The sequence below is a fragment of the Coturnix japonica genome, chromosome 3 (assembly GCF_054131305.1).
Source record: "Coturnix japonica strain WE chromosome 3, WE-NBRP24, whole genome shotgun sequence".
Lineage (NCBI taxonomy): Eukaryota > Metazoa > Chordata > Aves > Galliformes > Phasianidae > Coturnix > Coturnix japonica.
This window is the reverse complement of record NC_140665.1, coordinates 14768231-14792285: the sequence shown is the minus strand read 5'-3', so window position 1 is coordinate 14792285 and position 24055 is coordinate 14768231. Positions and strand designations below refer to the sequence as shown.

The 24055-nt window shown below is 41.3% G+C and overlaps 1 protein-coding gene across 2 annotated transcripts in view; it reads left to right on the top strand.

Annotated features, from left to right (window-relative positions):
* Nucleotides 1-24055, top strand: part of SNAP25 (synaptosome associated protein 25) — a 63340-nt gene that overhangs the window by 27092 nt on the left and 12193 nt on the right. For both annotated transcript variants that reach the window (XM_015857143.3, XM_015857144.2), the window contains exons 2-4: nucleotides 5936-6070; nucleotides 6727-6768; nucleotides 15191-15239. In XM_015857143.3, the coding sequence (XP_015712629.1) occupies nucleotides 5999-6070; nucleotides 6727-6768; nucleotides 15191-15239 (163 nt within the window). In that variant the 5' untranslated portion in view covers nucleotides 5936-5998. The remainder of the gene's footprint in view (nucleotides 1-5935; nucleotides 6071-6726; nucleotides 6769-15190; nucleotides 15240-24055) is intronic.

The window sequence follows — 24055 nt, the reverse complement described above, 5'->3', positions numbered from 1 at the left end:
AGGAAAAAAGATAAAACATGTGAATACGCAGCTCTGGAAATGACTGCAAGGAGATAACACGTTGAAAGGTTTATTTTTGAAAATGGTTTTGTTATCAGTAAAAGGGATAGGAAGTCAAGTTATTATTTCTCTGATGAGAAATTGTTACAAAATGGCCGTTCTGCTTCTTTCATTATTTTTTTTTTCTTTGGGTGCAGTAGGCTGAGAAAGTGAAGTTCACATGTTGGAGCTGCGTAAAACAGCAGTGTTGTCTGACAGCTGACAGGACAACAACGCCTTGCTTTGTATGGGGATAGGGTGGCTCCAGGCGTTTCTTTTATGACCTCCTCTTATTCTCTGAGATCTCAGCAACAACTTGTTCCACCTGCCACTGCTGCTGGCTGCAGCGCCTGGGGGAAGTGTGGGATGTATTACTCATAACTTTCCTGTGTGCAGATAGGGGAGTCACGCAGTCGTCGTGTCAGTACAACTTGTCTGCTGCACTGCAACTGCGTATATGCACAGTCACACTCATATACCCCAGAGTGTTGGGGACAGAGGTGCCCACGTTTACAGGAAAAAGTCATTTCCCTGGTAGCATTTATGTTGTGTAGCTGCATTCATGCTAAGTAATCACTTTATTGAGCTTTTTGTCATTATAGCAACACAAGCCCAAAGGAAATCTGATTTCCAGATCTTTTCTTTCAGCACATTCAGCAAACAGTTAGGAACTGTAATTCTGTCTAATTATACTTCAACATCTTCATTTTGGCCTGTGTCTGGGGAGTTCTAATTCCAACTCAACGGGGGCTTCAACACAGACGTGCGCTCACTAGTATTTATCCACAAGCTCTTGTTCTGCACCAGAACATTCCCAAACAGAGCGCGGCTTGCGCTCTGAAACACCTGTGAAGTGTGGAAGGAAGACTTTAATCCACATGGTGTAGATGGGAGACAGATTCAGTTGTTAAGTATGGACAAGCAGTCCCATCAGAGCACATCCCAGACATCTGCATGAGGCTGACAGATACAGCCAGCAGCAGGAAACAAAATACCTAGAGCATATGACATAGCTCCAGAGATTTGTCTTTAAGCAACATGAGCAAGCCCTGAGAGTAAAATAAGTTGTCTAAGATGATGCAGGAAGATGGTGACAAAGTAGAAATCACCTCCTTCTCCTGAATTCAAATTTGCAAGATCTCAGTGCCTGTCTTTTCCAAAGTCACTCCCTGTCAAGCCCTCACCAGCAAGCATTATTCTTTACAGAATTACAAGCAAAAAGCAGAGAAGAATCAGTTATCACCTGGCTCTGTCAGCCAGGGAGGTGGAGCTGTGCCCAAAGGCATGCAAGCAAACAACAGTGAGAGCAAAAGAAAGAAAATTAGGACGTTATCGTAACCCACAGGAACATGGAGGCTGCTGTGGGGCTTAATCTACAACACGGACATGACAGGGTTGGTTTTTTTGGAAATGGTAACTCTATTGAAAGTCTTGGGCTAACTTGTAGCCAGACGACAGGCTGTACTGCAGAAGGGATACAAAAAGTAGCCTTCCTCTAAGATTTTTTTTCAGAGTTATTTAAAACAGGGGGGCTGGAGGAAGTGGGGAAAGGCATGGCTGAGGTGCTGGAAAGGTGAGCAGGGAAAAGGATGGATGGTTTGGGGGTGGGATCCTATAAAGCCCCAAAGCTACCTTGCTCCTGGCCATATCCCATGACTGAATGTGCCTTATGCAGCACCTAGAGAAGAGTGCAAGGCAGTACTGGGGAGGGAAGGCAATGTGCAGTGTTGACCCTTTCGCCTAGAGCCAAACTTCTTCATTTTGGCAGTGCATGTCACTCCCTCTGCCAGTGAGCAGACTGAAAATGAAAGGGGGACAGCTGCAACTAAGCACCTAGACTCAAATAACTCAGCATCCTTCCTGAGATGCCTGATGACCAAAGTCTCTCACTGGGTTTTCCACTGCCACTCCACCATGGTAATGCTCTTTCAGTCTTAAAAAAAGAAGTGGAAAGTGATGTATTGACCAACTTTTTAGTAGAGTACGCCAATGCAGTTATCCTCTGGCCACAAATATCCAGGGGAAGAATAGATGCATCCTTAATAACAGGGAGAGTGCTTAAAAAAGAACACTTTATTGCAGCATTGCTTTCGCCACAGTAAATTGCAGCATTTTCATTTTCCTGTATTTATTGCATTGAAGTGTTTATATCACTGTGAAGCAAATATTTGCTTTCAAAGGTCACTCATTGTCTCTCTCTTCCCTTGGGGATATATTTAGGTCTCTCTTAGACTTCACTACAATTCTGCAAGGATATATAATGCTCTCACTATGAGCTTCTTCATTGTATCTGACCACTTCTAAAATACCAAATTCAGAATTCAAAGTATAATTGGCAATATACTTTTGTTAGCCAGTCTTGTCTCTTGGTATTTTTCTTTAACCCTTAGTCTCCTGTTGTACTTCTCTACCAGCACTGTCATACATGGAAGAGTAATTATGAGGGAAATTAATATAAATCATCCAGTGCCCTAAAGTTATTTGCCTTGTCCAGAAAACACAGAGCACAGCTTGGTATACAATTTTTTTTTGTAACAACTTCAGAACTTTTGTTTTTTAACAAAACATTATGAATGTTTGCAGGTAAACACACAGGGTTTCTCCTCTCTGAAATGGAGAAACCAAGATCCTTGGGAAATTCTGAGCTCGTATTTGCATATATAATTACTGCAAGTATTAACAAAAATTGACTGAGTGCATGCAAGTGGCTGGAACTTCTGTAGTAACTTGTTCTTATCAAAGCTGGAGATCTAAATACCTCAGTACATCACAACTTTGATTTCCTGATCTGTCATCTACACAATGACTGTAGACACAACATGATGTAGTCTACTGAAAGTAAAGGGCACATTTCTGAGAGGTTATATCCACTCATACTGAGAATTCCCAAGACCATTAGAGGCTTTTGATAGCTGGTTCAAATCAGCTTGAATGAGTACAGAATGTAAAATATGATAAGAAATTTATTCCCTAAAATCATCAATAGTATCTTTGATCAGTTCTCATTTTACCAAAATAGCAGTGGGCTTTAGTAGGCCCAAAGATAAGCTACTACTGCATGCTTTTGAAAGTCTGTCCCACAAACAGTGAGAGCAGCTCTGTTACTGTTTACCTTTTCTTACCAATACTGCAGTTTCAGTGCTTTAATATATCAAGAGGAATATATAGGCCCCAAATTTTTCCAGAGAACATCACAGAAGGAAAACTTCATTTGCTTTGTAGTGAGGTAATTCCCTTTAGAACACAGAAATGCGCTCTCAATGTGATTTTATATTTATCAGAGTTTGTTGCTGAAATTTCATGAAACTGAAATGGAATTTCAGCCTCTATGGGGCTTTTCAAAGAAAATCTTATGACTAATCTGTCCCATTCCACATTTAGAACTGCAAAATATGCAAAAAATTTATATCTATTTCCAACTGCCTGCAACATACATGCAGTCTATCATACTGCCTGCAAATGAGTAACCTTTATTGATTCTTGTGCATGGTTTTCTATTAAATAAAGTTGAATCAACACTGCTGCAGGGTACTTTTGTTTATGACTAAACCTTGATGTAAAATGACTTGTCTGGAAGAATGCTTCTTGCTATTTCTCAATCCATTCCAAGTGCTTTACAAATACCAAACAAGCTCAATAAACCTGTCAAGTTCGATCACTTGCTACAAAACATCTTTCTGGTTGCAGCATCTGACATTTTTTTAGTTTGATGCAAAATAGGATGCATTTGTCACTAAGATGTCAACTGATGCTTCTAATTAACTGAAAAGGATAACCCTAAGAAAAATTACAATATTTCACCCCTGAGTTTTACCTTGATATGGGAAAAAAAACAGAGTTTGCAAAGTAATTACTACTCTAGTGCCAGCTTGTGCCAAGTGGAACAGGACTTTGGACAATGGTTCTTTATCAAAGTAACTTATTTTTATCCCAGTCAAGCTTGCTCCATTTGCTTTTCAGGGACAGTATCTTTTTGGAACTGCATGGTACGCCTCAAAAGGCACTCTGAGAGCAGCAACAGAGTGGGATGATTGAGATAGCCTTGAGACTATCCCCACACATACACAAGCCCTTCAGGAGACTGATTCCTGATTCAGTTCTTCCTCTAATCCTCAGAGTGAGACAGTTTCATAAAGCTTATTTACTGCTGTTTGTGAGCATCCTTGAAGTGCCCAATATCAGTCTGAATATTAGCCATGAAATTAAGCTCTGCATTTGCATCAGCTGGGGCTGCAGATGAGATGCTTAAGCTTGGTTCTCTACACTGCTGTGATCATGCAGCTGGCAAAATGGGGTGGGCTTCTTCTCCAGCATATATTTGGGCTCCTAAACACTGTGTGACCCATCACGGAATGTCAGCCTCCCTCTGACTAAGATGTAGTGATGTGCTCAGTGATGAAAGCAGGATGCTGCGCCAATAGCTTCAGGGCTGGCTCTCCAAGATGAATTTCTTCCTGCTGTATCTTCAAAGAGGAAAAGCAACCACAAGAGAGGAAACGGCTAATGCAAAAGCATGAAGGTCACATATTCCTTCTTAGATAAGAAAAATAGGAAATTTGTTGATAAAGCTTCAGGGAAAATGAAAGGAGCTGTCTGCTCCTTACACATTTCTAAGCCCCTGTCTGGGGCATGATCCAGGAAATATCTTGGCCATCCAGCTTTACCTGTTCAGCCCATACTCCTGTTGTTGTGGTACAGACTGCTGTAAGAAGTTGAATTCATCTCAGAAAGAAAATAACTTGCTTTTAAGCTAAGTTATTATTGTTAAATTTTTACAGCCAACTTCTTGCTTGCTTTATAAGGGTTGTACATAATGCAAAGAGCAGAAAATAGCCCCTGGGATTTTGCTTTCCTAAAGAAGCTTTACTGAAAGGGGCTCCTTTTGTCCTCTTTATGTAATTGAGCATGATAGCATGTGCTTTATGGCTGTATATTCTCAGTCCCCCACAACTTTCCTTCTCTTCTGCACCTGCAATGAACAAATCTAACATTCAGTGAGCAGCAATTTGCAACGTGCCATGCTTGAATCAAGCAGAGAAATAAGCTGGTGTTGTTGTTATAAAGACCTGACAGATGGTAGGAGGACCCGCCTTTCTTAATCAAGTCATGCTCAGCAATCAGAGCTAGCTTGAATTTATAACAAAAAAAGAAGCCCTAACTAAATGAGGATTAGTGGGTTGCATCCTGATCTCTAGTTAGAATGAGCTCAATGCTGTTGATCAGTATTGAGAAGGATAACCAAGATCAGAACCTGTGGGGAAGATGACGGTACTAGTTAACTCCTGTAGACTTTTCACCTGAAATGAAAGATTATCCCAGGTAGACGACTTCAGCCAGCCTAGCTGTAAATATTATTTTGGAGTCTGAACCAGAGCAGTTTGGACAAGCCATTGGTGATAAAAAAAAGTTTCATTGTCTTTAACTTCATTAGAAATTCATTAGCTGAGCATCCAGCCCTCCAAGCAATGCAGCTAAATATAGGATGCAAGGGGCATAAGCTTGACCTTGGCCTCCTTTACATTAAGGCTTTTAATTCTAGGAAAGTAAAATTGGGTGCCAAGCCCACTTCCGATATGAATAATGCCTCCTGACTATTCATCTGCGATGTGTATAGCATTTGCATTGTTAAGGATAAAGGAAGGATTCACTTTTCCTCAATTAACATGACAAGAATGAATCCTTTTTCCTAAAGAGTGATTAATAGTACATGACTAAGACATCACCTTGAAAAATCTTGTGCACTCTGTACTACATAGGAATTACTGTCCAGAAAGAAAGAGGTTGGGTGAAGGCATTCATGTCACAAAAGGACTTCTGGGTGACTGACATTTAAGTGCATTTCAATGCTTCAGGGAGCCTAACCGTGCTGTTTCTTTCCCTTTTTGCTGTCTTCCAGGCTTGCAGGCAGCTGAGCACAAATCCTTGATCTGCAGCTTCCACAAACACACCCACAGCTAAAATGGCGGAAGACGCGGATATGCGCAATGAGTTGGAAGAAATGCAGCGGCGTGCTGACCAGCTTGCTGATGAAGTGAGACTGATAGCTACAAAGGAATCTTGGGTCTGGGGTTAGGTGGGAGGCATGGCCAGAAATATGAGCTGCACTGACAAAGGATTTCAAGGGCTGATGACATTTTTTATCAGGTTTACATAGAAGGTAGAATAGGGAGAGAAACGAACTGTGGTACAGTTTAGTGTTATGTTTAGTCCAGATTAGGTAGTCTAAGTTATTTATTGATTGTGAGCTTGGCTTAGGTATTATGATGTGCATCATCTTGAATGACCTTCAAGCAAAAATCAGCAATGTCATATTGTCTTAGGATTCCTTCAGTTTGCCAAATCTACACAATATTAAACGTCACCATTTAGGTCTCAGAAAGGTCTGAGCTGAAGCCCACAGATTTTATTTCTAAAGTGGAACACCAGCTGTTCCCAGCATCACTGCTGCACCACACAGGCACAGGGAGTGCAAGCTGTAGGGCTGCTCCAGGCCGATGCAGCAGGAGCTGTGGCATCAGCAAGCCATCCCGGAGCATTGAAGATGAAAAGATCACCAGTCCCCTGCTGATGTCCTGATTTAGAGGGAAGGCAAAGAGCATAGGAAAAACTTACTGTCAGCATGAGCCCAAACATTAGTGGTGGAAACTGCTTTGCCAAATCTAAGTTTATTCTCTGTTTTTTTTTCAGTCCCTTGAGAGTACCCGTCGAATGCTGCAGCTTGTTGAAGAGGTAAGGATCTGCATTTCATTTGTGCTTCTGTTGTGAGGGAAGGTGATGAAGAGCCTGACATGCTGGGAGTTTGGTTGTTTTTTTGTTTTTTTTTTGCTTTACTCACATTGCTAGGGCATGGCTACAGCTTTATAAGCCTTTCTGATCTTCCTTATCCTTCCCCAGGTACAAGGGTCATTTGAGATGCCATGCCTCACTTACCAAATGTCAAACTGCAGACCAGCTGCTGAGGCATGGTGTTTTGCCCATATCTGAGAACCCATTGAGATAGGCTGCTCGAGATAAGCCAAGGAAACAGCCTATGAAGGTGACCTCAGTGAGGGACAAACAGCTGAGTCTGCTGAAGAGCATCTCAGCCTCATGCCAGCACTGCTCCAATGTCCTTGCTGTAACACTGCAAGGGGAAGGTGAGAAAGGCCCTCTGCCTGCTCGCCCCATCCTCTCCAAATACCTCCCTCTACATAAACACCTGCAGCTATTTATAGAGCATCAGTCACCACAGCATTTAACTACCACTTTATGCATCTCTGAAACATCGATTAGGCTTTCAAGGCTCTGAGGTGTCCTAAACTGACAGCTCTGGAGAATAAAGTTCTCTGTTTTTCCACAGTGCTGGGGAAGGGAACTTGGGGTCATCCCCCACAGCTAACACAGCTTGCACCCATCTGGAAAGAAGGTGCAAGAGGGAAAAAAGTAATTCATGCTCATTTCAGCCTCTCTGTAATGAAGGGATTTAAAAGATGGGCACTACCAAACTCAGCCCAGGTTACTTACAGCGATCGGGCATCAGGTGGTGGAAAACTTTGCTCCTGCCTGCCAGGCCATGTTATTTTCAGACACCATGTGAGCTGTGGCTCTGGAGCTGGTGACATTTTTAATCAGGGTCATCAGTACTGACAGTCCCAGTACTCCTGACAACTGGAGGAGTCTCCTGCAGACACAGCGGGTGGAACATGACATCAGGTCCCACATTCAGGAACAAGCACAAACCAAGCCACAGGCTTCACAGTGTTTAAATCATTCAGGACTAAGGCGATCAATGGAGTCCAGTGGAGACAAAATTAAATTTCTGTGCACAGATAGACAAGCAGATGGGTCACTGAGCATAGTCAGCATCGCTTCTGCACAAACACTTCAGATCTGGAACTCTTGCAGCCAAAGCATGCTCTTGTCTTATGAGCAACCTGTCCCTTTTCCCTGTTCATTCTCTGGACATGCTGTTTCTAACCATCACTTTATATCACCTCAGAGCTGGGTGCAGTTCACTAATACACGTGACTGTTTTACATGGGCACCCCCACAAACACAAGGCAGGAGAACCTGCTGCCCCCAAATGCCTGGGATCTAAATAGATGAGGCAGATGATGAGTGGGAAGTATAAGAGGCACAGGAAAGGGAAGTGATTTGCCCAAGGCCACGCCATCAGTAAATATCAGGCTCGTCTCTCCTGAGCCGTATTTGTGTGACCTATGCACTGCTTGAGTTTTCCTAACATATTGAACGAGCATATTGTGAATGCTACTGGAATTTCAGTATTGAATTGCGGCAAATGGCAAAGCAGGGGGAGAACTGGGACTGCTGAATTTACCAATGAATTTATGTAGGATTCAGCTGTTTCTTGAATGAGATCAGCATCTCTCCAGACCTGCCTTTATTCAAACAAACTCAGTATCTTCCTATGCAAATACAGAATTTTTAGGGCTAGCTTAAGTAGTCAAGGGAATTCTTTCACAATGAACTGAATATTATTTTCACTAATGTGATAAGAAAAAAGACCTTTAAAATTCTTCTGCAGTCTGAACAACTGCTGGTTACTCTAACACCACTTCTTAAGTACATTTCAAAGACTGCAGCATTTAGGGAGTGAAAGATTTTAGACTGAAAAGACAAATGGTGAGTGCCTTTGAAATTGAACTTGCACTGCTCTGATTTAATAAAAAAAATCTGATTAGACGCACTTGCTTAGCAGAACCTGTCTAGAGGGTAGAGATAGAAAATATTCATTGTCAGTGAAGGAATGCTTACTATATTCTTTTTACACAGCAAATCCATTACTTCCTAGGGAACAGGAATATCTTCACATATAAACATTATTCCTACACACATACATATGGATTCCTGTCATGATTGGCTCCAATCTATTAGATACTGGGAAAATACAGAACAAACTGTAGAGAAAGAGAAGAGCTCTCAACTCTGGGAAGCTCTATAACAGCACAGTGCTGAAATGGAGGTCATAACGTGAGGGACAAAGCTGATGTTCACAAGGGCTCAGAACACTCCTTGCCAAAGCAGACTAAGCTGAGTTTGAAGACTAAGCTCTGGTGCTCTTCCCAGGGAACATCAGAGAAGGAAATGGAGCTATTCTCCTTGCTGAAGGACCAATCTTGTAACTGCTTATTTTTATAACCCAGTTTTCCTGATTGTATTCTAGCATAATAGGGGAAGCAAGAAGTGATGAGTGGACATTGTGAACCAGCCAATGCTTTGTTTGAAGGCAGCTACGTACCTGCATAGTAGATTACAAAGATCGGTTTGCTCATTGGTGCTCAGCATAGCCACGCAGTACATATGTACATCTATATTAAGCAATAGCCACTGAACCCACTCAGTTACTCGGAGCTAAAAATACCTGCGTTTTATGATGTAGCTATGCAATGTTCAGGCCAAAACGTAAAACAAAAATGAACTTAGAAGGGAGATTAAAACTAAAACATAATTTGCATCTGACACTCCTATTATTTTTTTTTTGTTTAAGCTTTTTACCTCTGAGACAACTTCATGAAATGAAGAATAATGCAGTAGAATAAAATCTATGAGTCCATTATCATATACCAGTGGAACTATCATCACCTTTAAAGAAAATCAGTCACTGTAGAGTGGAAGAAAAAGATGGTTTCTAGCTCAGACACTGCAAGGATATGAATGTCAAGATCAGTACTGTAGAAAGCCCAGCAAGAATGCACTTAGCAACAACTAAAGACAAAAGGGTTGTTCTGAACATTCAAATCCAGACAGATCTATTTTCTTCTATTACACACTGTGGGGTTAGGGTCAAGTTTACCAGCATATCAAAGCTGAAATGGTAAGTTATGGAAGTTTGATAAAATCAAGATGCATCTCGAAAGAGGACCCTGAGCTTCCTTCATTTGTGACTAAGTTTCCCATCATATTATTACCACAGTCAAATGCTCCTTAATTAATGACAAAAGAATTAAAAAAAAAAAAAATCTATTAATTTAGAGTTTCATTCAAAGCTTGTCAAAGCAGATTTGAAAAAATCACCTTGATATAATTAACTGTTGGAATGATTTTACACAGGCAAGAGTTTTAATCTGTACAATTCCACAGAAATACACATCTGGCAGAAGGGAAGGTGATTCATAATGCTGGTGTCAGAATTTGCTAAGTAGAACTAAACCCATAGCAGGGTCTATGTAAATCATCTGGAAAGCACTCAGAGTTGGGGTTATTGAGCTAGAAGAAAACCAGGAACACGTGACTGAAGGGAGGTTACGTGCAGATTTGTAACAGCTTAGGTTCTGAGCCTCAGGGTGAATTAACAGGCTCTGAGAGGTAACATGGCTTCTTAATCAGACACAGAGAGACATTACAGTGTTAATGGGGTGGCAGTGAACTTGGAGCAGGAGCTAAGGAAATGCGTTACTACTAAAAATGTTTCTTCGACCACATTTTTATCTTTAGGGTGTTAACATTTCTCCTTAGTGTCTCTGGGAACTGCTATCTACATCAGCCTGTCCTTGTGTACAATTGTCTATATTATTTTTTCAAAACAAACTCTAAAATCCCTATGGATTAAAGCAAAATTCTGCACTGAAGTAGAAGTTTATGTATTCTTCACATAACTGAGAGTGTACATGCATCTTTCAGGCTACTTCCTGAAATGCAGGAAAAGGTATTTCTAGTGATTCCCGTTCTCCATCTGATACTTTACTCCCTTTTATCATTATGAGAATCAGACTTTGGGCTTAGTCACAGCTGGAGTAGCTGCTTTTTGTAATGGCAAAAGACAGGAGATGGCATGTATTTCTGGAGGGACTTCTGGGCCCTGCAAAATGTAATTCCAGCTTCCTTTCTTGGGAAACTCAATATCATAACAGTAGTAAAAAGAAATAATACAGCAATGCGTTTCTCCAAAGTGCTGGGCAAATTCCACTGAACATCTTGCAGATGAATTTAAAGGGCTTTGATTGAGACCCTACTATTTAAAAGTTTTACAAAGCTGTTACAGAGGACTGAGGATAACATATAGATAAGACTACAACAGTGATCTAAATTATTATGTTAAACTGGTTTCACTGAAGCAGACTACCTTAGGATGACATATCCAGGAGATGTTGTAAGCCCACAGTTTTATATTCTTGTATTCTGGCTTTCTGATCAGTGCCTTAGATAACGGTCCAGCAGAGAACCTGGAAATGTGCTTCATTGAAAGCATGTTAAAGCATGTCAAACCAGATTCTTGTTGGTTTACCTTTAGCCAAACACTAGAATTTAATGTTACCAAAAATATGAAGACCACTGACTTTCATGAACATTATGGAGTCTATATTTCTCCCAGTGTAATTAATTTTTAAAAGTTGAATGTGATGGCCTCCTGCTATGAGAGGTCATCCTGTGTGCAAAGTTTGCCAGGTCTGCATACCCATCTGCTTTGCAGAAGGCTTGGTAATACACACCAGTCTCCATGGAAATCACAGTCTGGGAGGATAGTCAGGCTGACCTGCTCACTCCTAGAGTCAGGGCTGAGTACAATCAAGGGCTGTGTGGGAAAGGTTCTGTGTTTTACCATCTGTGGTGTACCTGTTTTACGGATAAACAGAGGGACTCCAAAGCTGTCAGTTTAATAGCTCAACAAAAGCAGTTCATGCTGTGCCTTTTACTCCCAAAGAACAAGAGCATGAGATGTTTGCTGTACCGAGCCAAAATCCAACAGTTCAAATTCTCCTCTGAGGTGCAACAGGGAGCCAAAGAAGATCAAAACTAACCCTGAGATAGAAAGCTTTTGAAAGCTGGCTTCAAGTGGCATGTACTCCATGAACTCTGTAGGGTTCCGTCAAAGCTGTACTTTTCTCTGGCCTGAACTACCTTTCAGCACCATGTTCTTTGAGAAACCTTATTTTGCCATTAACCAAATGGAGGATTGCCTGTGCAATGACTGGAGTTCCTAAAAAATTCCCTCATTGCACAGAAGACAGAAATGCCCTCATTCTGGGGAAAGCATACTGTAAGAACACCTTTTTTTAACACCACAGATCTTGCTGCTTCTGCTCATTCATGGCTTACCACTTAGGATCCCACTTGGTGCTGAGAGGAACTATACATGAGCGAGAGCCTTTCTTGGGCACTCTGGACCAGAATATTACAGCACCAGCACACAGTCCCTACCCCAGTAACAGTGGCTCTGCTGGGAACTTGCTGCCAAGGTTTTATGATCAGTTGCTGTAAAACATGATATGTGCTGGTAATGTGCAAACAAAGCTTTCGTCACCTCCTGCTACATGCTCTCCCAGCAACCAGTTCAAGTGTATCTGCTGACATCTGCTCCTACTCAGGTTAAGGGGAGTTTCAGGGGTAGTTATAATGCAGGAAATGCCAGTATTTTCTGTGGCTGGGAGGTCTTTCCTTTAGCACCACGAACATTTGTGTGCCACATTTTTCTTCTCTCTTCCCTTAAATAAAGAGGGTCTGAGGCTTCTACGGATATATATATATAATAATACATTTTATATATACTTATATTATATATATATATAATTTGTTTAATTGGCTGTACACAGTTAATTTTTTGTGAAAAAGCTGGCAATTAACATATAACCAAAACTTGGAACAGGAGGAGATTGCCATTTGATTTCTGAATCACCTCTGATCTTTGTCAGTGAGCATCTTTTTATTAGCTTTAATATGTTTTGGGTTAAACTGCAGATGCAGAGAAGTATATTCAATGCACACCCTTAATATTTTCACATTAGTATTAATGCTGTGGCAGACTGAGCTACAGGTTACTTTCTCAAGGGAAAGAGTATTGCCTGATAAAATTAAATGGTACTGATGATCAGGTAAGTACAAGAAAACTGCATCGCTTTTTCGCTCTTTTTGAGTATTTAATTTGAAATACAAACTGTAGATTCTAATTGCTGAATTCCTCTTTCAGCATAGGCCTTGTTCTTGTCACTGGATATCTTAAACAATTAAAAGCAGTTTGCTCAGATCTCAGAATCTGAAGAAACAGAAGGTCAGAGGGTTAAGGAACATCAAACATTTCTCAGCCTGGCAATGTTGGACTCACTGAAGGCCAAGAACAATCACACTATCAGTTGCAGATTTTCTAAGTTTAAAATTTAGAAGAGCTCTATGTCTGATTGACCCAAGAGGACTCAGGTCCCAAGCAGCCTCCTTATGTTTGCACAATGTATGTTATGTTAAAAAACATATAAATAATTCCAGGTAAGCCACCTTTGGGTACGAAGAGAGTAGGGAGAGCACAGTTACAAGCTACTGAACAATCTAGTGCTTAGCAGATCTGACACTTGTCCCACAGAAAATCTGAGCTATTAATGGGAGCTTCCTTCTTCTAAAAAGGCAAGTCTAAGATGACCCTCGGACTACAAGTTTCTAAAGGCTGTGAAAATAAAAGCTGACTGGCACTCAAGCAAGGGCAGGACGAGCAAGAAGGGAAAGAGAACAGCATCAGTAGCTGACAGGTCACTGACCCAAGGGCAAGTGGGCCCTGAAGGCTGTTGGGCAAGAGACTTCTCTCCTTATGGCAATTTACACAGGGCTCAAACAAGGGGAGGTGAACCAGGCTGTGCACACCTGATGTATTTCCCAGTTTCTACAATGACGTAGACATTAAAATCAAGAATGGCAGAGAGAAGGGAGGCAGAGAAGAGTGCAAAAAGAGGCATCCTATCTTCCTCCTGAACCAAGCAGAGCCCCTCTTGAAGCTAAGCAGAGAAGCACCAGCCAGCCAGCCTGAGTGCTGCAGGCAGGCTTTTAGCTGAGCCAAGGTATGCAGCGTGCTGCTGACACACTGGGAGCACCTTGCAAACATGCAGTGCAGAGCTGATGGCCAGAGAGACAGCACTGCTCCTGGACAAAAAGACGAGTGATGGCAGTGAGCAGGGCAGCGGGGAGGAAGGACAATATAAAGATCTTGATGTGCCTAGGAGAGAGAGGATAGCCTAAAAAAACCCTCGAGGACAGTCAGGACAACCATGGTCAAATGACTACATCTCCCCTAGCCCCTACAAAATCAACATCAACAGTTCTGTCTGCTTCCTGGAAGCACAGGGATCTTTATGTTCACGGAAGCAGCTAAATTACTGCTGCACATATTCAGGTAACTCCTCTGGCAAGATGGCAGTCCACAGAGGTTTTACTTCATCTGTTATAGAAATGCAACATTAAAGATATTGTTCAGGCTATTAATTATTCACAGACATTATCACTGCTCTAAGAAGAATGGAGTTAATTTCCCCATTGAAATTAAAAAGGAACTAGTCTAATGTCTAGTCTGTGATATAGTTTTGTATCATAGCACCCAGAAACTTGAGACACTTGATCACATCACAGAATGGTACTAATGCATGCAAAAGTTGCATTTGTGAAAGGTGCTCTACTGCTGGTTCAGGCAGGAGGGAGCCCTGAAGTGCTCAGCTTTACCCAGATCTCACTCACAGCAAAGGCAATTGAAAGACTCCGAATAACCCCTGCAGGAGCCAAGACAAGATCAGTGTAGACATTCTAAGAATCTTGCCTTCAAGCTCAATCCAAAGTCCATTGTTGGACACTGAAGTGTTGGCTTATACCCTTATCTATTAGATCTTGGAGCCAAATTATATGAGTTAATCTCAAGAAATGCTACCCTACCTTAAAATACATTTCCTAATTAGGAAAGCCTAATTAAGAAATATTTCTGACTTCTGTGTTGCAAGAGTGACATACAAATCACTGTGTCATATTACGATATATGTTTGTGTGTCATCTATCTCTCCTGTGGGATGAAAAAACATCTGCAGTTTCAAAAACCCCTTCTTCCCTTCTCCCACTACAGAGAACTTGGAAACAAACACCTTTTAGAAACAGCTCTTGTATGAAGTGATTACTGTAAACTCAAGGTCTAGGACTTCGTGTTTTCACAGTAGTTCAGTATCCCAGGAAATCCTAAAGTGCTGGTGGCGCAACTAAGAGTATATGGTTTCCTTTACAGTGCTCAGTCACACGAGGGCTTTGGACAGTGCTGCCAGCCCCTTATGACCTTGTCATTCTTTTCACTGTTTTCCTTTTGTCTTCCTATGTCCCATACCTAGGACTGAGTGTTCCCTCACTGATCTCTCTTTCTCTCTCTCTTTCTTCTCTCCCTCCCTCTCCTTACCTTGCTACCACTATTGGGATGTAGAGTAAAGATGCTGGTATCAGGACTTTGGTTATGTTGGATGAGCAAGGAGGTAAGTTCAGATTGCTTCAGTAAGGATGTAAACCATTCTCAAAGTACTGTACTAACTGTGTGCAATTCCAAAAAACAGGGCCATAAAACATCAGTGGTTATATATGAGAACCCAAGGAACTTTTTGCCTTCAGCTTCACTGTCTGGTAAAGGAATGTACAATAACTATGTGAGACTCTGTATTTCTTTTGAACTGTTTCCCATTAATATCAAAGAGAGCTGTAGGTTGAACTCATCAAAATCCTCATTTCTACATACAAGCATTGGGTCCAGATCCAATGACATGATTTGCCTCCATAAATATATAATCCAGTATCATTTCAGCAGGTGCTTTGTAATCTTCTCACTCGCTTAGCTACAAGTGAGAGGCATGCAGTATATGTATCCCAAGAGAAGATAAAAGGTTTTAGCTTGCGCAAAATGCAGTTTCTTGTTGTATAGAAATGTCAGTGAGGATAACAGGAGCTTAACATAAAAAGCTATGGTACAGTTGGTTTATTACAAGGACAGTGTATGAGCCTTTAGATTTAAACAAGTCCCTGGCTGTGGATGACTGAGACAAAGACAGAGCTAGATGTATTCAGTACAACCCAGGAAATTACTGCTGTGCCCTTTATAATATTACAAAGTTGTGGGTAGCTCTTTCTGCCCCTCCCCCCCCACACACACAAACACCCCAAATAAATCAATATTTGCTGCAGACCCACAAGAGAAGCAAATCTGTGCTTCCAAAGAGAAGTTAATCAAGAGAATGTGAATTTCTACTGTTCTGTATCAAAACAGTTCCCCCAAAGCCCATATAACTTGTCACATGCACGATATGAAGCTGTATTAGGAAATGATACAGTGATGCCATATATTGCTCATCAAGCCCAAACGTAGGTTATAGGCAATAGTACAACACTGAGAAATGGACTGCATAGCCTGACAAGTTCTTCTCATCTGTTACATCTCTGCTTCTCTAGCACTAAAATGAATGAAAAATAAAATAAGGACCTAAATAGAAAGTAGTTTCTTCTGTTAGCCTTTATGTGTGCAAATTATTGCTTCTTGTATTATATGTTTCCCTTTTAAGGAAAAAGATTTAAACTAACCAAATATTTTTCTCATCAGCTTGCTTTGACAAGAAAAATATTACAGAGCATATTCTGTTATCTATGGATATTTTTTATTTCCCGAACAACAGCAGTAAAAAAAAACCTATCACTGAATACAGAAGAAGAGACATTATTTATAGCAAAACAGCACCTGTGTAGATAATGTGCTTTGTTCCAGAAATGAATGACATCACTAATATTGTCAGAGAAATTCTGTAAATAGCCAGGTGTATCCAGCAATTGAACTCAGAGGTAGATGAGCAGAAACTGCAGCAGTACCTCAAACTACCCCCACATTTTGCTTTGGAAAAGTACATTCCTTTTCTCTAACTTGTTTTTCCACAGACTGCTAGGGTTATCGGTTTTATTTTTAGCTCTTAATTTTGTGATTGCTTTTTTCCTTTTACTTTGGAGCACTCTTGGAATACTACTGACAAGCCCTGCACACACAAGTTATCCTTCTTAGCCATGCTAGGAAGGATGTCAGTGGGAACCAAGGCTCTGAGGTTGGTGTCACTGAGCTCCCGTGAGCCCAGGCACCTCAGTGTTAAACTCTTACTGACAGTGGGAACTGGAATGCGTGTTGTATGGCCAGACACACAATTAGTTGATACTTACAGGAAGGAATCAGACAACCTAAAACCTTCCTTAAATTGGTTACGGTCATGCCTTAAATGGTTCAGTAAATTAAGCTTGTGGCTACACAGTATGGGTTTCCCAGTGAAAACAGCTTAACAAGTGCCACAAACCCTGGGAATATTTTAATCGCCATGTTAAATGTTTAATTATGTTTTGTCCATTTTAGCCATATGCATCTGTAATAATGCCTGATTTATTTATTTTATTCTGTTTTAGCGATAAAGAACTTCTAATATTGCACAAAGTACACTAATGATTACTTTGAACCCTCTGTAATTAGTGCAATCTGTGCAACTCGCGGATGTCTCAACAGATTATCAGATTAAGGAAATAATTTGCTAACACTGCCATGTGATCTCTTTTCAGCTGACTGTACAAGTCACTTTAGATTATTAGGTGTTAAACAGACAAAAACCATGACATTGATCTTTCCAGTGGGTGGCAAGAAGAATATCTAATCATTGCAGTTGCTCAAAGCTCTGTTTCTAGGTTTCTTTACAAAATAGTTTGCTTTGAAGCTAAACATACTTCACAAGAAAAACATCTTGAGTTAACCCAATCTAAGCGGTACAAAGTAGAACTCATTTTCTGAGTCATAAGCATAAGTCTTTGGGACTGCAGACTTTTACAGTGAGAAGCATTTACGCAGTATAGGCAGCCTGGCTAGCTCCTGTTGGCTAACAGTTTGGTGCAACAGAGTCTACTTAGACCCTCCAGGAAAGTGCAGCTTTCCAAGAGCTTTCATTACTCCCATTTCACAGAGAATGGGGCTGCCAAGAAAACTAGAGGCCACTTCTGGCACCCTTCAAAGTCGCTGGAAAACTGAGTGAGCTCCTGGAATACAGAATCACAGAATGGCTTAGGTTGGAGGGGTCTAAAGATCATCCAGTTCCAATCCCCTGCCACAGGCAGGGCTGCCCCCACCAGCTCAGGCTGCCCAGGGCTCACCCAACCTGGCCTGAAGCACCTCCAGGGATGGAACATCACAGCTCTGGGCAGCTGTTCCAGGGTCTCACCAACCTCTGAGTAAAGAATTTTCTTCTAACATCTAACCTAAATCTCCCTACTTTTACTTTAAATCCATGCCCTCCCCCCCCCCCCATTGTCCTGTCACTATCAGACTGTGTAAATGATTGGCTCCCTTCCCTGTTTGTAAGTTCCCTAAAAGTACTGGAAGGCCACAGCAATGTCTCACTCCACATCCTTCTTGTGCTGGGGGCCCCAAGCTTGGACACTTTACTCCAGGGCCTCACAAGGGCAGAGAAGAAAGGGACAATCCCCACCCTCTCCCTGCTGCCACACCTGTATTGATGCAGCCCAGGATACTGTTGGTCTTTGGGGTTGATGGAGCACAGATGGAGCACAGTATTGGCTCAAGTTTTCATCCATCAGGATCCCCAAATCCTTTTCTGTTGAGCTACTCTCAATGAATTCTTCTCCCAGTCTGTACTCATATCTGGTATTGTCTTGACCCAAATGCAATACTTTGCACTTGGCCTTGTTGAACCTCATTAGATTCTCACATGCCCACTTCTCGAGTCTGTCCAGGTCCCTCCAGATGGTATCCCTTTCTTCTAATGCGTCAACTGCACCAATCAGGGAGCAGTCCCTCTGCAAAACAGGACTACTACTTTTTAGGTCAGGTATTCTCACCCAAGACCATTCTACACTGTCTTTCTGCTGGGAAGCCTGCAGGAATGAGATGAGGTTCTTCCTGAATGAGATTGCTTACAACAGTGCAGAAGTCTTTCCCAAAGCCTACCTGCACCCATAATGCTTATGGGTTGTTTCTTTAAAAAAACCCTGATATTGAGTCTAATTCTCCCATTTAATCAAATACACTTAAAACTTTTTAAACTAAAATACTGACATTGCATACTAAAAATGTCATACAACAGTATTATTGAAGAGTCCTTTCAAAAATATGTCTTTAAAAATCTCTGGCTTAGAAAAAACATTAACAGTTGGATGCATGGTGGTTAAAAAAAGACTGTGGAAATGAAATTGATAGTACAAAGCAGAAATATAAAGATAAACCTGGACTGCTGAACTGGTGCAGGCAGAACAGCGGCTTTCTTCTTCCAATGGAAGGGAATTTCCTTCTCAGAAACTCCTATCACATTGTGACAATAGGGAGGCAGAACAGTCTAGACTACCATGGGTGGGTGGTGGTTTTGTTTTGTTTTTTTTGACATATGGTGATATGCTCATGCAGATTATTATGAAGAAATTTTGTTCTTGTATTCAAAGTGAGACAAGGGAAGAAAGTATGCCCAATAACAACAGTAGCCACAAAGCCCTTTTTCATAACACCAAAACTGAGGAAATTCACAACCTTGATAAACTACAAAAAAAGTGTCAATGCAACCAAACCTGCAAAGAAATTACATGTGCACAAGCAGCACACCCATGAAAACATAGTAAGTTAAATTACCCAGTACCTCTATACAGCAGATCAAGCTGAAGTATGGAGATAAAACTTGAGATAACCAGGAGATCCCCCAAGTAAAAGGGCTGGGACCATTTAACAGTGCCCCTGCCAGCTGAGCTCTCTACAACTCTTGCATTTATTTTAAATGTTAAAGTTTTTCCATTGTTATGGCTGACCTGTTTCTGCAGCTCTGGGGAAATAACTGCAGTGAATACAAACATAATTGCAATTTCTCTCCTCTTGAGAGGAAAACCTGCATGCAGGCCCCTTCTCCAGCTTAAATCCTATTTAACATGCAGCACAAAAATCAATCACAGAATCACAAAACTCACAGAATCTCAGGGTTTGGAAGGGACCCCCTGGTATCAGGAAGTCCAACACCCTCCTGTTAAGGTAGGTTCCTTACAGTAGTTTACACATGAAAACATTCATGTGTATCTCTTGTATCTCAGGGATGGAGACTTCATAACCTCTCTGGGCAGCTTACTCCAGTTAGTGCTGCCACTCTCACAATAAAGTTTTCATCACTTTGCATAGAACTTCCAGTTTAAGATGGGCAGTGAGAAGTCAGAAGCAGAACTGCTAGAGATGCTCCAACAACACCTATGAGCTGAGCTGATCACAGTGAATTTCAACTATTCCAGATTCTACAGGGAAAATAACATCAATTATCGTTGCAAGTGCAGTGCAGAACAAAAGACAAACAGCTCCCCCACAATTGCAGCTTGTGCCTTGTCTATTGTTTTTAGCACCACCTGACATGCACTCACAGGCACACCCCACCAGCTTTCCGCTATCTGTATGCATGCTTCACAATGCCTTTCAGAGTTGACCTAGGTCACAGCTCAGGACTTCTGAAAAGGCTGTTTTAGAAATGTACTTTGCTCCAAAATGATTCTTTGTGGAAAACTGGATCACCAGCTATCACTGGAAATACTTAATACTTAAGAAAGAAAGAAGGAAATCAGAACGAACACACTTCTAATGCATATTCTGCCACCAGTCTGAGACAGTATCAGTTATCCTATATGCCATACATATGATAGACATGTATATAAATGTACATGTAAACATATTTAAAGAACTCTGCAACAAACTATCAAAAAATGCTTAAGCTTCAACCTTGAAGGGCTTCTGTAAATTAGTGATGGAGGATATGATCTTTGCTGGTGTGAGTTAGCATAGGCTCATGGCAGCATGTGCCAGCAGACTATCTTTCTTAAAACCTTTAATACAATACACAAAGTAGGACTAGGGTATGTCTTTGAGAATAATAAATTAAGATTTTGATAATCATCTAATCACTTGCTGTACAGTTGACAGGTAAACAGAGGTTAAACCAATGTTTCATACAAAAGATTATCATGATAAAAAGATAAAGGGAAAACACTCACCAACATTGGAGGCTCACAGTAAACTCCACAAAAAAAACAATCTCCAGAAAAAAAGAACTTGCCTTAGTGGCAGTCAGCCCTTAAATGGGATCTGGGAGTGGTGGAACCAAGCTCCACCTGTTCCGGTAGCACAGCTGAATTACCTTCACCTGTGCTCCTGCAGCTGACTCATTGCTTGCCTCAGCTGGTTAATCAGAAGTTCAGGCTGTGATCAACAGTTTCCCATACACTTGCCAACAGTGATTCATTCTGGGCCAGATTTTAATATCATTCATACCTAAACAAATCCAAAGTGACCTAGTTAAGTAAATTCCTCTATAATATTTATGCCTCAACAGTTGTGATTAGATTCATGAGTCTATTTACTTGCCTTGAGACCAGAACTTTGACAGGTATGATTTGGTGTTGCTTCATGAAGCCAGCATAACTATGCTGATTTAAACCAGTTAACAGTGTTGCCCACTGTATTATCAACTAACAAATGGTTTTAGGAACTGTCTAGACTTCTGGGCTACACACATGGCATAGCTTTCTTACACTGATGAGGTTTCCTTCAGTGGAAGATAGATTAGTTATGAGTACCTTTTCAGAAATACTATAAGCATCAGACAAATCCTAAAGCAGGCTAAATTAAGCCAGACTCCTGGAGAGAGCTATAAGTTAAACAAAGGTCTTTAAGTCATGTCAAATATGATCTTCAATTAATGCTCATCTATCCAGGCAGAATAGGAAACGGGGGGAAAAAAAAGCTCAAAATGCCCTGCTACACACTTGGCTTCAGAAACCTGAGCAAAGAAACATGCTTCACTAGAAGCCGAACACCAGTGGTACCTGATCTACAGTTGATCTCTGCAATATCACCTGACATTTTCAATTGCCCAACTAAGGTTAGGAAAATACAGGCCGCAAAGTTGGTAAAAGAAAGGTCAGTACCTCTTGTACCCACAGTATGGGGACAAGTATGCATCTGCTAACATCCTTTTAATTGAGAGCCCTAAGAACCAGTTGGCTCTGCAAACAGCTCTTAAGAGCAAAAGAAGAGAATTTGCAATGGTAATTTAGCAATTCCCTTCATGTTGCATAAGCCAGCAGAAAAGCCAGCTCACACTCCCACCACTGCCTTCCAGAGCAAGAGTGCTGCCCAGCTGCACAAGACTGAGCTAGTAAGGAACAAGGGTGCTTGGAGGAATACCACCTTCTACCACATACTCACTGTTCTGGTGAGATTCTGGTGGATACAAACATGAGCTACTGCATCCATACCAAAATGTAAAATTACGGTGGGCATTAAAAGAATGCAATCATGTACCTCTACAAGAAATACACTCATTACCAGAAAGACACTGGGGCCCTGGAGCACATCCAGGGAAAGAAAAAGAAGTTGGGGTATGTAGCACAAGTGTGATGGGGAGTGGCTGAGGGAGCTGGGATGGTTCAATCTGGAGAAGAAGAGGCTCAGGGGAGACTTTATTGCTCTCTACAACTGTGTGAAAGGAGGTTGTGGAGAGATGGGGGTCTGCCTCTTTTCCAAGGCAGCAGTGATAGGATGAGAAGTAATGGCCTTTAAGTTGTACCGGAACAGGTTCAGGTTGGATGTTAGGAAAAAATTCTTCTCAGAAAGAGTGGTGAGGCAGCGGCACAGGCTGCCTAGGGAGGTGGTGGAGTCACCATCCCTGGAGGTGTTCAAGAACTGTGGAGATGTGGCACTGAGGGACATGGTCAGTGGGCATGGTGGGGATCATCTTGTATTTCACGATCTTAAAATGTCTCTTCCAACCTTAATGATTCTGTGATTCCAGTTGTTTTCTCAGTAGTTTATCTGGCAAAACTTGAGCAATGTACCTCTCAGGTTTCCTTATCAGTTTCCCAATCCTTTGCTCACATTATGCGTGCTCCTTTTAGAGGACACTGCCAGGTAACTCTGATCCTCCCTGGAATTGGGGTCCATAGTGCCTGTGCCATCAGGAGACAGGCACATCCAGCTGGGGAAGAATGAGAACTGACAGCTGAAGAGAAGATGCAGCCAGCGATGCCTACATAGCGCTTCTTCTCCAAGTCCAGCTTCATACAAGGATTAAACAAACATTTTAAGTCCAGTATTTGAATTATTTCAGCTTGAATAATTTAGGACAGTATTTTCAAGGCCCTCTAGGGGTGAGATGCCCAACTCTCATTAAAATTAATTAAATACAATTCATTTTAATGGGAATTGAGTGTCCAAATCCCCCAGACAGCTTTGAAAATCTAAGCCTCAATTGTTAATAGAAACCCAAGTAAGAAATTAGGCCTATTCATGTTCCCAAACAAGTCAGGAAGAGTTTCATACTGACGTCAATAGGCACATGATTATTTTTTTTCTATAATGTTTTCCTTTTTTCCCCCCCTTTTATTTTTTATATCTTGGCAGAGCTCAGTTAACATCTGAGATGACATTGGATTTCTCCTATAACCAATGCAGTCTTGGTTCCTTCCCTTTCGATTCAAATTCTGTGTTTACATTTTTTTTTCTGCTCAGTACAGGGAACAGGAATGTGATTATTTCACGGCCACCCTGGGTATATACATATTTTTACTGGATTGAAATGCCATTCCAAGTAACTTTCTCATCACATGTAACACTTGAGTTCATGAAACAAATGTTGAATCTTTTGAGCAGTGTAAAATGCCATAACTACCACAAACTCCACATAAGATCCCCAATCCCATTGGATCTAAAATCTGTTTATGTATTTACATCAGCGAAGAATCTGGTCCTACAATTTTACATTGTGGCATTCTAAAACAGTAAATTATTCTGAACCGTTGAGTCACTAAAAGAAAACCAAATTACTGTCAGCCTTAAGCAGAAATAAGACAAATTCTGTTTAATGCCATCAGTGACAGTGCTGCTTTTAGATTGGTTACTGCACTCAGTGCTTCAGTCACTTGTCCCGGAGCAAACCAGAAGTGACCCCATTGAAAAACCTTACTCATCACCTATTGTTTATTTTCATAAAACTGCTTGGGGCAGAGACAGTGTATGCCACACACAGCCAGTGGTCCTCTTTCAGTGAGCATCAGGCTCCTGAGGTGGCTGTAGTTCCACCCTGTTTGCAGGAGTTACCCCTGATTTACAGTGTCCACACAAGAAGGAAAATCTGACCCAAAGACAAATGCAGATTCGAGATTAACCTCCAAAGCCAATCAGAGAGGCAGGTTTCAGTTCTCTCAGTCCCTGGAAAAAGGAGTACTTGGACATAGCTCTTAACAGCTCGCA